At 48.1% G+C, this 14,087-nt stretch overlaps 1 protein-coding gene across 1 annotated transcript; it reads right to left on the reverse strand.

The window, feature by feature from the left end:
• Window positions 1–3,347: 3,347 nt before the first annotated feature.
• On the reverse strand, window positions 3,348–5,521 carry LOC120658951 (GDSL esterase/lipase At4g10955-like). The gene is made up of 2 exons (XM_039937058.1): window positions 5,370–5,521; window positions 3,348–4,480 (listed from the first exon to the last, which is right to left on the reverse strand). The coding sequence occupies exons 1-2, from the start codon at window positions 5,507–5,509 to the stop codon at window positions 3,433–3,435; spliced, it is 1,188 nt and encodes a 395-aa protein (XP_039792992.1). The 5' UTR covers window positions 5,510–5,521; the 3' UTR covers window positions 3,348–3,432.
• Between the last annotated feature and the right edge of the window lie 8,566 nt (window positions 5,522–14,087).

The following is a 14,087-nucleotide window of genomic DNA, read 5'->3' on the forward strand; positions in this document are numbered from 1 at the left end:
GTCACTGATTCTAACTTCTGATCGACAGGAAAAATAGACCTTCTGTCTGACAGTAGCCTAAAGCTGATGCCCATGTCTCAATACTTGAATGACTGGATTAGATGGTCGAAGCCAATATTATATTGGTGTATTAGGCTTCTTGCACCATGATTGGTTCAGCTGTAAGAATTTTGGATTTGAAGTTGACTGCAACCTCGCACGCTTTTGAAGCTGCTTGTGTAGGAATAGGACCTCCAAGGTACTTCAAAGCGTTACTTTGGACTACGAATGCCAGGTAATTCAAAGTGTTGGGGATCGCCATCCTGGAGGACGGAAGCCCCGCGAAGGTAGAAAACCTGGAGGTCACGAAGGTGGCCGAAGGTTAGCCCCGACACCCAAAGGTGGCGGCAAAGTCCCGAAGATCAACAGCAGCACCCGAAGGTAGCGGTGATGATCTGAAGGTCGGCCACGATGCCCGAAGGTAGTGGTGATGATCCGAAGGTTGGCCACGACGCCCGAAGGTGGTGGTGAAGATCCGAAAGTCTACAGCGGCCCCCGAAGGTCACTCGAAGCTCTAAGGTAGCTTCGAGGTAGTGTAAGGGTTACGATTCGGTATAGGTAGGCAAATTGTACACTCTTAGAGCATCTCCAAGAGTTTGCCATATTTTATTTGGTATATCTTGTGTTTTGCCAACTTCTAAAAAGATATGCCAAGTAAAAAAAACTTATCTCCAACAGTTTGGCATAATTCACTTGCCAAATTCAGATCTAACTTACATCAGGAACCCTGAGAGAGAAACAAAATTATATTTATGCCCTTCCACCTCTTGAAAACTTAAATCAGGAACCATTCTCTGTTATTTATTTCTTTTTTCACCCTCCCACCTGACTAGAAACCACGATGCCAACCGCGCGCCGCGCGCGTATATTTACGCGCTGGAGGCTGGTTTTTCCCAAGTTGCCAAAAATTGCCAAGTCTTTTGCCAAACTGTTGGAGGAGTATTTTTAATGTTTTTGCCAAAAATCAAAGATGGCAACTCGATTTGCCAAACTGCTAGAGATGCTTTTACCTGCGAGAAAAGACCCTTCGCCCAGAATATTCGATGAATATTCATTACTAGAAAAAAAGGCATTCGTCCACCTCTGGTTAGTACCGGTTGCTTTAAACCCGGTATTAGTGCCAATTTAGTACCGGTTCTATAGCACAGTGCCTTCCGGTGCCATTTAATATCGGTTTTCAACATCACCCGGTACTAAATGCCACCAGTACCTGTTGGTGTTATGACTCGGTACTAAATAACTTCTAAGGGCCCCAGCCATTTAGTACCGGGCCATAACACCACCCGGTACTAGGTAGTGTTATGGCCCGATACTAAATGATCATGACCGGTACTAAATGGTCCGTCTCGGTTACTTCAAAAGGATAACATCTCTTGTGTACTCACATGTGCTGTGTGGGTAGGATGGTAGAGGAGACTATGTGTGAGGCCACAGATCACGGGTTCGAAACCTACGGCGTGTGCATTTATCCGGATGCATTTTTTACAACTGGTACTAAATAGAGGTCTATTTAGTACCGGCCGGCCGGTATCGACTGCAGCAGCTGGTACTAAAGGCCCTGGCTGCCCGGTACTAGTGTCACCTTTTCTAGCTATGATTCCGGGCATCCAAGGGTGTTTTAGTCATCATGTAGTAAAGGTTAGGGGTATAAATAGCCTCAACAAACATGTACTGGACATGCTCCCGGTTGAAGGCGAAGTTCTGTCTCTTTGTAACACACTCAACCATCGTTCGAGTTCCTTTTATGCTTTCTGCTTGAGTAACCAAGAAATCGAGAACCCAACACAAAGCAGAGACACATATAACGCTGGACATGCCTGAACAATATCAGGTGGCAGTGGTGTATATTATATCATCTACATCTAGGCCTAATTTCATGGTCTGGCAATAAAAGATAACCGGATTAAGTGGAGTAACATTTATATTGAATTTTATTTGGATTACCAAGAAAAAAAAAATCTAAGGAGAAGTGTTAGGCAAGATCCAATGAGATGATATAACTAGAGCCAAAGGTATGACCCTTGAAGCTAAGAACGTTCGTATATCTAATCTTATATAGATGTCGAAGGTTGTAAATCTTTGGTGTTGTTATATTATATTCGTAGGGGGTCTACCGAATCATTTATTTGTGAATTGGTGTTCTTATCTCTTCCATCTTTACACGAATACATGGAGACAAATATCATCGTAGGTTATATTTTTATATAAAAGTAGCATAAATAATATATTAATAATGATAAAAATAGTAATTTAAAATTTTATATCGGTGCACTTTAATATTTTGTTATAATTATATAATTTAGATTCAGATTTAGGGTTACTTTAACTCTTAATAATAATACAATTGGATAATTTATATGTAAATTTTGGGGGTTATTTGCGTTATTTTAATTTTATAATAGCTAGCTGAGTAATTTATAAAGATTAGGTGGTTATTTTTTTTATAATGGCAGATGTGCGTAATTTAGATATTGTAAGGAACATGGCCCCATTAGGCATTATTTGTGATTTTAGTGATTGTATGACAACATAATCAATAGGACTAATAAGTTTGTGAGATCAAATTTGTAGGATTTCTAGGTCCCATGAATATAATTTGAGGTGTCCAATTGACAGCCGCAACTGTTTGGACAAGTGCAGCAAAATATAGAGCATGAACCGGCCACTCACAGATGTGTGGAACGTATTCTACCAAACAGGGACAATAAATATGATTTCATATGATTAAACTAGAAGCTAGCTTGAACAATAGTCACTAGATTGACATTAAAGCCCCTATATGAATAATATGGCAAACACCAAAGACCAAATTATATAGAAACCTTCTACATATCCATATACTTAGCTACACTTAGCTTGTCATATCATTTCTTTATTGGATCTTTGACCCAACACTAAATAATATGGCAAAGACACTGAATAGTATAGGGTGGAAATAAATTGAGTTTGTGAACCGAACCAACTAACTAACCTCAACATTTCGCTACAAGGATTATATTATATTGATACTAGGGGTCATTGTTCCATTAGATGCCAAATTAGCATAAAATCAGTTTTTTCATACAATTTTTTGTCATAAAAACATTAAAAATAAAATAATTTTTCCTAATGATCATTAATTAAACAATTTGAAAGTAACTTTTGGCTTCATTTTTTAGCATCAAATTCTTACTAAATTTAGAAATCAATAATCAAGACTGTATGCACAATTATTATTTTAGTATAAGGTGCTGAGCATATATATATATATATATATATATATATATATATATATATATATATATATATATATATATATATAACCCATATGCAAGTACATTTTCTGCAAAGTCATAAAACATAAAACTAAAATTACGAACATCGACGCTGTATCCGGGCCATCCGCATTGAATGCTAAGCAGGCCATTTGTATGCCTTGCGGCTCAACACCAGTTCCGGGCCTTGTGGCAGCCACCACTGCCGGAGCTCGTGCGGGTTGCCAACTGAGCTCTGGTTCTCCCACAGCATTGCGGATGGCAGGAGGTGCGGCCGTTCCTTGTGCATGCCGAACAAAAAGAGGCACATGTCCCGGTACGACAGCGTGGTGCCCGACGCGGCCACGCCGGGCAACAGCTTGTGCATCTGCTCCCGCTGCTCGAAATAGTCGATGAAGCCCTTGCAGATGAAGTCCCGCCGGTGCACGTACAGATTCGGTATCCACGGCGATAGCTGCTTGAACTGTTCCCCCATGTCCTCCTTGTGGCGCTTCATCAGAACTGTCCCCAGTCCGTGCTTGAAGAAGTAGCTCGAGGAAGTCACAACAATCTTGGCCACCTTCGCCATGGGCAGCTCGTTGTTGAACGCCGCGGCCAACGATACATGCGGTGGGTTGAATAGGAAGGTCGGGATGTTCAAGTTCAACTCCCTTTGGGCCATCATATCACGCCCCCCGTCCAGAGCTATGGACGCGCCGAGCGAGTGACCCGCCATCCACACCAAGCCGCCATTGGGGATGGCCGTCGAGTTCAGGAATTCCCTGACCTTTTCGCGCGCATGGCTGAAGCGGCCGCAGCTGTGGTGCGCGTTGAGCAGGATTCTGAGGTTGAGGCGCATGTCGCCCACAGTTGTGGCGTCCCGTCGCATGGTGCCCCGGAAGGCGACGACGTAGCTCGGAGCCGACGGGTGGCGTGGCGAACCGCCCGGTGGCACGTACTCGAAGATGGCTCCGTAGATGAAGCGCTGTCTTCCAAAGTCGATGTCGACGATGTGCCGGCCGATCTGGCAGAAGACGCATTCGCACTCACACTCGAGCACGCAAAGCTTGCGGAAGTGGAAGCTCTCCCACCACGCCGGCGCGCGTGTGTCGTCGCTGGCCTCGCGCGACTTGGTTCGCTCGCTCTCCAGAACGTAAGTGCCTCTAACAAGACAGGCGGTGATGCAGCGGCGGTGCTCCTCCTTGTCCCTGAAATGGTGATAGTCTATTCAGTATGGTCAACGCCGGTCGATGTAGGAGTATGTGATAAATCAAAATTCACCATTCAGTAGTACTACCTCCGTCTCAAATTATAATTCATTTTAGCTTTTTTAGATACATATATTTTTCATTGCACCTAGGTGCTGGATACATAACAAAATTATGTATCTAATAAAGTCAAAATAAATTGTAATTTGGGACGGAGGGAGTCTGGAACCATTGAAGCTAGCTGAAGATTCCTCCTAATATGAAAAAAAATCATTGGTTTGGTACCTCCAACAATATGTAATTTTAACAAAGGATAATTTAACTAAGAGAACTCGTCAGAGAATCAAAAGTGCTGCGTCTCTGTGATTATAATGAGATGACTAAACACGTACATTTTCTTTTATTGCCAGCATGCTAAGTTTATTTGTACGATTGTTCCTATAGCTACTAGGTTAACCTCATCTAGCTCTATATCTAGGGGTGGCAATAGATTGGCCCTAATATACTCTTCACAATCCAACTCAGCTCCTAATCATTCTTAACTTAAATATATATAGAATATAAGCCATCCATCCTTTTCGAGCCGACTTTTAAAACTTCTAGGCTCAATTTTATAGGCCATTTACTGCCCTATCTGTATCTCATATGCTTGGGATTGGCTAACGAGCATAGGGAAGAGAGCGAAAAAATTGATTTTTGAGAAGAAATAATTCACTTCCTTTATGTAGGCTACTTTTGGAGGAACATGATTTTGGACACTATTCCAACGCGTGGGAATACAAGAAAGATAGTCTGTTTCTGTTTATTCGATGAGAAAAGCATTGGAGATGGTGAAATGCACTCTCTACCTAGCTAGAAGAGGGCACGAAAGCGTGATGTACATCCATACCAATCTATTTCAATTGTCTCTGTCGGAGAAATTGTCATCATATGCCTCGGGCCAGTGATGTGGAAATCCTCATCTGAATCAAGCTTGGGTAGGGGTGGATCCGGCGTGGGAGCAGGGGGGGCTGGACCCTTCCAGGCCATGAAGCGCTCTAATATATTGTTAGCTACCGGAGAGAAGAGCGGATCAGAGATAGGATCAGCGAGAGGAAGAGAGGGGATTCGCACGGAGGACAGATTTCTCCATAGAAGAGTGTTATGTTTTTGTTCATACATGCGGAGCTCTGCTCCTTCTTTTCCCTTAAGCAAGGAACCCAGCCACGCGACGCACGCGACGCGCACGCAGGCGCCAGCTCACGCACACCACTACTCGGGCCGAATCCACTCTCGCCCGGACACACGCTTGTTTGGGAGCTTGGGCCGAGATGAGCGCCGGGGCCCAGTTGGATCGGAGACCTTCTCAGGAGCGGTAGTAACACGCCCCCCTGTAAGGAGCCTGCTTGTCCCCAAGCGGGAGTAGAAGGAAAGCGCTGGCGGAGAGCTTCAAGATCTTCCCAGGTGGCCATGGATTCCGGCCAGGATGACCACTTGATGAGGGCCTGCTGGACGGAGCGAACGCCCTTGGACACCATGCGCTTCGACAGGATACGTTCCGGGACCTGCAAAGAATCTGTAGGGTCAGGAGGTGAAGGGGAGACCTGAGCACTGGAAGAGACCGCCTTCTTCAACTGCGACACGTGGAAGACATCATGGATTGCAGCAGTAGGAGGCAACTGGAGCTTATAAGCGACAGAGCCAATCTTGCCAATGACTTGGTAGGGGCCGAAGTATTTGAATGCCAGCTTTGCATTAGCCCGTGGAGCGAGGGATGACTGGACATAGGGTTGGATTTTCAGGAAGACAAAGTCGCCCACAACAAAGGAACGGTCTGACCTGTGCTTATCGGCTTGCATCTTCATTCGGTTCTGGGCACGGTAAAGATGTTGCTGGAGAAGCCGGTTCATCAATTGCCGATCTTGAGCCCAAGAAGAGACAGCAGCAGAACGGCTGGAAGGGGAGGAAAGACCCAGACTGCATGGAGTATAGCCATATAGAGCTTCGAAGGGAGAGCAACCAATGGCGGAGTGTGGAGCAGTATTGTACCAAAATTCGGCCGAACTAAGCCAGTCCATCCACTTAGAGGGGCAGGCATGGACGAAACAACGAAGGAACGTCTCCAGGCATTGGTTGACACGCTCCAATTGTCCGTCTGTTTGCGGGTGATAGCTAGTGCTCAGGCGAAGGGAAACTTTGACGAGCTTGAACAACTCTTGCCAAAACAGGCTTGTGAAGATCTTGTCACGGTCGGAGACGATGGAATCACTAAGACCATGAAGCTTGTAGATATTGTCAAAGAATAACTTGGCGACGCCCGCAGCAGTGAAAGGGTGAGCCAAAGCTAAGAAATGGCAGTATTTGGTGAAACGGTCGACCACCGCGAGGATACAGTTCTTGCCTTGGGAATGTGGGAGGCCTTCGACAAAATCCATGGTGAGCATTTGCCAAGCCGCAGATGGTATGGGTAGTGGTTGCAAAAGACCGGGAGCTTTTGAGCGATCTGGTTTGGCTTGTTGGCATATCTGACAAGAGGCCACAAAAGTTTTGACAGCCGATTTCATGGATTTTCAGGCAAATAGCTGCTTGATGCGGCGGTAGGTTACTGGGAAACCCGAATGGCCGCCGGCCGGAGAATCATGCAGGGCTGACATGACTTGATGCTGTAGAGAAGAATTAGAGCCTAACCATAGACGGTTCTTGTACCTGAGTACCCCATCATGGAGGGAGAACTGTGGAACAGCTGAAGGATCGACAGCTAACTTGGCCAAAAGCAACTGAGCGTCGGGGTCGATGTCATACCCCTGAATGATAGTGGAGGTCCAGGATGGAACACAAGAGGAGATAGAACAGAGATAGCTGTCGGGCTCATGGGGTCGACAGGACAAAGCATCAGCGACCCTGTTGTCGGCGCCTTGTTTGTACACGATTTTGTATTGGAGGCCCAAGAGCTTGGTGAAAACCCGCTGCTGCCAGGGAGTATTCAGGCGTTGGTCGGTCAGATGAACCAGGCTGCGCTGATCTGTGAAAATGGTGAACTCGGCATGTTGCAAGTACGAGCGCCATTGCTCTACTGCCAGCAGAATCGCCAGATACTCTTTTTCATAGGTTGACAAACCAGCTGTCTTGGGGCCGAGGGGCTTACTGATGAACGCCAACGGGTGACCGGACTGCATAAGTACAGCGCCAATGCCGTTTGCACAAGCATCTGTCTCCAAGCAAAACGACTTGCTGAAATCCGGAGTAGCTAGTACTGGGGCAGAGCTCAGAGCTGTCTTGAGGGCGTCGAAAGCCGCTTGATGATCGACAGTCCAAACAAAGATAGTGTTCTTCTTCAGGAGGTCAGAAAGGGGCCGAGCAATGATAGCAAAGTGACGGACAAATTTGCGGTAATAACCAGCGAGCCCGAGAAAACTGCGAAGTTCCTTGATATTGGAAGGAGGAGGCCATGAAACAATAGCATCAACTTTCCGAGAATCCGTGGCGACTCCCTCTGCACTGATGATATGCCCAAGATACGCGATCTGTCGCTGTGCAAATGTGCATTTGGACAACTTCACTTGCCACTGATCGCGAGAGAGGAGTTGAAATACCGCCCGCAGATGTGCCAAATGGTCAGCAAAAGAGCTGCTGTAGACGAGAATATCGTCGAAGAACACCAAAACGCATTTGTGGAGGAGGGGTTGCAGAGTAGAGTTCATGGCGCCCTGGAAGGAGGCAGGAGCGCCACAGAGGCCAAATGACATCACCTTGAATTCGAAATGACCAAAGTGAGTCTGGAACGCCGTCTTGTGCTCCTCTCCGGCCTTCATATAAATCTGATGGAATCCAGAATTCAGATCCAGTGTGGAGACCCAAGAGGCGCCGGCCAATTCGTCCACTAACTCATCAAACACAGGGATAGGAAACTGGCCGCGAACTGTCAAGGCATTTAAGTACCGGTAATCCACACACGGTCTCCAGGATCCGTCTTTTTTCTTGACAAGGAGCAGTGGAGAAGAAAATGGGCTGCTGCTGTGTTGGATCAATCCTTTATCCAGCATTTCTTGTACTTGTTTCTCAATCTCGGATTTCAGTGCCAGGGGGGGTAACGATATGGCCGAATGAAAACTGGTTTGTCCCCCGCCACCAGAGGGATGGAGTGGTCGCAGGCACGAGACGGTGGCAAGCCAGCAACTGGGGCAAAAACTGAAGCAAATTCTGAAAGTAAAGAGGAGACCTCAGGTTGCAGGGGATGATCATCAGAGGTTGCAACAGCAATACTGCAAAGCTGGACCACAGTGTCACTAGGCACATGGGGTAAGAGGCCCTGGAGTGTGACACATGAAGTATCATATGGTATAGCCATCCACTTGGATTTCCAGTGAATCTTCATAGGGCTGAAGCTTTCAAGCCAATCCATGCCCAATATTAAGTCAAAATGTTGCAGTGAAAGCACCCGTAGATAGCTGAAAAACTGTGATCATCGATCGACCAAAAAGCATTGGGTAAATGGTGAGAGCACTGCAGGACTGCGCCGTTGGCCACTTGCACTCGAATTGGCCGAGGAAGAGGCTGAACTCCCTGGAGACGAGCAGCCACTGAGACACTCAAGAAAGAATGGGTGCTGCCTGAGTCGACCAAGATCAGAATGTCCTGTCCCTGAAGAGAGCCCAGGAATCGCATTGTCTTGGGGCCATCCGAGCCTGCGAGAGCATCCAAGGAGATAGTGGCAAACAAGTGTGCCTGATCACTTGAAGAAGAAGAGCCGGGACATGTGTCTGCCGAATCGGACAGCTCAGCATGATCACCCACATCCGGAGAGAGAAGATCCATGAGTTCCTGCACGACGTGCAACTGTACTGTCGACGCGCACTGATGACCCGGACGCCAATGCTCGGCACACTTGTCGCAGATGCCGCGAGCGCGCTGATAGGCTTTGAGCACCGTGAACTTGTCGACCGATGGCTTGCTGGGGTCGGCCGCGTGCTTGTCATATGCTAAAACGAGAGATGGAGCCGGCGGCTTGTCCACGCGGGGCGGTGCCGGGAGTTGTAGAGGACCTTTGGGAGGCGGCGGCCTCCACTGAAACCCAGCCTCAGGGCGACGAGCATCCCGTCGAGACGCTGGACCGGCCACTTCCTCCTGCAACAAAGCGAGGGAACAAGCAGTATCGAGAGTAGACGGTCTCTGAACTTAAACAACAGAACGAATGTCATCTCGCAAGCCATCTAGAAATCGAATGGTGTAATACATGGGATCAGTGGTATGTTCATAAGCAATGAGCTGGTCGACGAGTTCAAAGAATCGATCGACATAATCGGCAACGGTAGAAGTTTGTTTGATGTGGTAAAGTTGGCGGATCAATGACTCTTGCTGATCACGGCCAAAGCGCTCTAAGAGCAAAGAACAGAATTCCGACCAACCCGATTGTTTCAGACGCTTGGACACTGATTGAGACCAGCGTGCTGCAGGACCATCCAATTGGTTTAGAGCCAATCGGACCCAGAAACTGGAATCTACTGAGTACATCTCGAAGTAATCCTCACATCTAGAGATCCACAGTTTGGGATTATCGCCATCAAAGCGGTGGAAATGCAACTTGGGTAGTTTACCGAGTGAGGGATTATCGCGGGAAAAACCAGAGGAGGTAGGGGGAGGGGTAGATCGAGAACACGCACCCTTGGCCAGGATGTGGGTATGGATCAGTACCGACCCGAACCCATCATCCCGTGTAGTCGGATCAACGCGGTGCCCAGCGGGGCCGTCGGCGCCGTGAGGAGCAGGTGAGCGCTCCGTCGCCGACTGCAGAGATGGGAAGATAGGAGGCTCCTGGACCCTGCGCTCGCGGATGGAGCGGTCCCAGAAGCGGGTGACCTTGCCGAGCTCGAGCTTCACGTCGTCGACGGTGGCCTCAATGTGGGGGCGCCATTCATCGAACACCTGAGCCGCGTCCTCCAAGCGGTCAAGCCGGGCGCCCTGAGAATGCTCGAGGTCGAGGAACCGGCGGTCCCACTTCTCGTCGTGCTTGGAGAAGCCCTTGCGGAGCTCGTCGGAGAACCGCTGCTGCATCTCGTCGAGGATGATCTTGACGGCGGGATCCATGGCGCCTTGGCGACGCTGGAAACGAGTGAAGTGCTCGTGGGCCGGTAGGGAATCCAGTGCTAAAGCCCGACCTACTGTCCTAAGCGGCGCGGAGTTGGGTGGTCGCCGGCGCAGGAAGAGCTAACCGGCGATAGGCGTGGACGCCGAGATCGGAACGATGCACGGCGGCGCTGGTCAGGTTGACTTGGGCGAGCGGTAGATGCCGAGGAACGAAGGAATCTGATACCAGGATGTTAGCTACCGGAGAGAAGAGCGGATCAGAGATAGGATCAGCGAGAGGAAGAGAGGGGATTCGCACGGAGGACAGATTTCTCCATAGAAGAGTGTTGTGTTTTTGTTCATACATGCGGAGCTCTGCTCCTTCTTTTCCCTTAAGCAAGGAACCCAGCCATGCGACGCACGCGACGCGCACGCAGGCGCCAGCTCACGCACTCCACTACTCGGGCCGAATCCACTCTCGCCCGGACACACGCTTGTTTGGGAGCTTGGGCCGAGATGAGCGCCGAGGCCCAGTTGGATCGGAGACCTTCTCAGGAGCGGTAGTAACATATATTTCGACCATGGATGTAGAGGAGAAAGAACAAATGGAGGAGGAAAAAGACACAATGGAGAAAGAAGGTGAAGATGATCCCCTTGTCCATTGAGATCGAATCTGGATCCCCCTGAGCTAGCTGGGGGATCGAAGGCACGCGGCAAAGATAGGCCGGTTGAAGACAGAATGCAGTGGGCTATTGCTGGTCTCTGCCTGTTCTTTTGCTTTGATGATTTGTGACAGGCCTAGCCTTGTACTCTTTATACTTATACGCATACTACACCGGCCGGCTGGGGCGTGGGAGCAGAGGCAATGCCACGACTATATATTCTCATCGATCTCTCGTACAAGTTGCAATAATGAGTTTTAGGGTCGTGCTGCTTAAAAAATAATCCACCGAGCAGCTGTGGCTACGCGGAGATATGTGATAAGGGCATCAACTTGAGGACGAAGCTTCTGTACTTTATCAGAAGCTGACGGAATATGTAGATGGTCAGATGGAGACCCCGTCAAGTGCACCAAGTGTTTGGTTTGAATCAGAAGCAAGCTGTCGAAACAAAGAGAAATATACAGATCGAGACCCCGTCAAATAATGCACCGGCTGTTCAGTTGGGCGAATAGAGTAATTGTTGCCTTTTCACTCGCATTTTTATTTGGTTTGGGCAATGAATAAGAGCTTAATAATGATAAATACGTTCATCTCAGCAAATATTGAGAAATTTAGGTTAGTTTTTGTCACCCCAAATGTTGGGCTTGGCATGATTGACATTGCAAACGTTTGTTTCCCAAAACTGCCATTTACCTCATCAACACTTTAATTTTAGCTATTTAGCTAATTTTTAGTTCATTTTTCATTTAACAGGCACAGGATATATATGACGAATATATATGCCCATGAAATCATGTGATGGTTGGCCCCGTTTGGTTTGTCCGAATATATGTTGCCCATGAAACGTGAATACATTGCAGTAGCTATATCTATGTAGATACATGCATACATTCGTACTTAGTTTTCATAATGGCACTCATCATTTATGTTTTCTTTGAGTTTGTCTTAACATATTAATAGTGGTACAAGTGTGTCATTTAGAATTACTAGTAAAATGCGCGTGAGTGCACTCATCATTTATGATTACTTTGAGTTTGTCTTAACATATTAATAGTGGTACAAGTGTGTCATTAAGAACTATATAGTATACAATACAAAGCTAGGCTGTCCCCATCCATATTGGACCGTACCCTTTACCGTAGCTTATAGGAAGTGGGACATATCTAGTGGAAACCAAGGTACCCATGCAAACTTGCAAACTCTAGATCTAGACCATATGATCTCAATCCAATGGCTCACTTTAGAGGTGGGTTCTTTTAGCATTTAACCCCTCCCACCATTAGCTTTGCTAATCCAAATTTTATGGAAAACCCCCTCCACCTCATCCGATCCCCCTCCAGCACGCGACGGATCGGCTGCCCTAGTCGATCGGGCGGGGCACGCGACGGATCGGCGCTGACCGCTGCCGCCGTCTCCATGCAGGCTGTGCACTCCGCCGCCGCCGCCATGGAGTCCACCGTGGCCTCCATCCAGTCTGCCGCCGCCCCCACGTCCGTGCAATCTGCTCCAGGCGCACGCGGCGTCGCGGCCTTCACTCCAGGCGTCGCGGCCTCCGCTGCCGGCGCCCGCGGCGTCGCGGCCTTCGCTGACGGCGCAAGGGGCGTGGAGGCCTACATGCCGCTGTCCGCTGCCAGCGCACGCGGCGTGGCCGCGTCCATGCCGCAGTCCGCCGGCGTCGTCGCCACGGATGTTCAGGTCAAAATTTCTAGATGCCATGCGTTTGAAGGATCACCTTTGCTGCTGTGAAATTAATTTGTGAGTACATGAACTAACATGCATACAGGAACTAACGTGCTTTCAGAGATGAGAACTATCTATACACGCGACGGAGGACCAGCACGGCGACGGGCGGCGGAGCTCCATGGCTACGTCTGGGCGACCTCCACGAGATCGATTTGGGAAACAGGGCAGGAGCGCAGGGGATGAGGTGTGGGGGGTGGGGGGGGGGGGGGGTGGGGGGGGGGGTTCCATAAAACTGTGATTACCAAACCTAATGGTGGGAGGGGTTAAGTGTTAAAAGAACTCAGTTCTAAAGGTAGCCATTGGATGGTCATCCTGTGGTCTAGATCTAGAGTTTGCAGGTTTGCATGGGTACTTTGGTTTGCACTGGATATGCCCCCTATAGGAAGACGCAAGACGCAAGTAGTTCCATGAATACATTACCTACATAGATGCATGCATGCATTAGTACTTAGTTTTCATCACCACACATCATTTATGTTTACATTGACTTTGCCTTTTATATACCAACAGTTGTACAAGTGTGTCATTTGGAATTAGTATATATACAATACTTTATTTTACCGTTTCATAATAGCAAATTTGTGATTTGTTTTTTGGAGAAAAAAAGTCAAACTCAACGATACACCTCACACTTGATCGACATGAGTGTGACACCCCATCCATCAGGGGCGGAGCAAGGAAGTTGATTTTTTCATTATTAGGGGGGCCAACCATACAAATTTATATAAAAATTTAATTAAAATTTAAATTTCTAATGTAAATTTGGGGACCGGGGGGCCCGGCCCCTGTCCGCCCCCTGTCTCCGCCCCTGCCATCCATCCAATCACACTGCTGCTCCCTGAAAGATACCCCAATCTCTGCTCGCTAAAAGATCCCACTACTAGAGAAAGGACCTTCAGTACCGGTTGAAAATAAACTTAGGTACTGGTTTTACAACCGGTGCTACCAAACCGAGACCAATGTGACTGACTATAACACCGGGTAAAACACCCGGTACCTAAGGTACCCTTTGCTACTGGTTGGTTAGCAACCGGTACCAATAGCCCCCACGCCCGTTCCGCTCACATCGCTCGCACCCCTCTCGTTACGCTCCCCGATACACTCGCATCATCTCCCGTTACACTCGCACCCTCACAGGTAGTATTGAATCAACCACAAAA

This window comes from Panicum virgatum, chromosome 2N, assembly GCF_016808335.1.
Source record: "Panicum virgatum strain AP13 chromosome 2N, P.virgatum_v5, whole genome shotgun sequence".
NCBI classification, from domain to species: Eukaryota; Viridiplantae; Streptophyta; class Magnoliopsida; order Poales; family Poaceae; genus Panicum; species Panicum virgatum.

Excerpts from the sequence above, each read along its gene's own strand:
- LOC120658951 (XM_039937058.1), bottom strand. The coding sequence starts at position 5,509 with ATGGCCTGGAAGGGTCCAGCCCCCCCTGCTCCCACGCCGGATCCACCC. Across the intron at positions 4,481-5,369 it reads GAGACAATTGAAATAGATTG|GGACAAGGAGGAGCACCGCC; the intron begins GTATGGATGTAC and ends TCACCATTTCAG.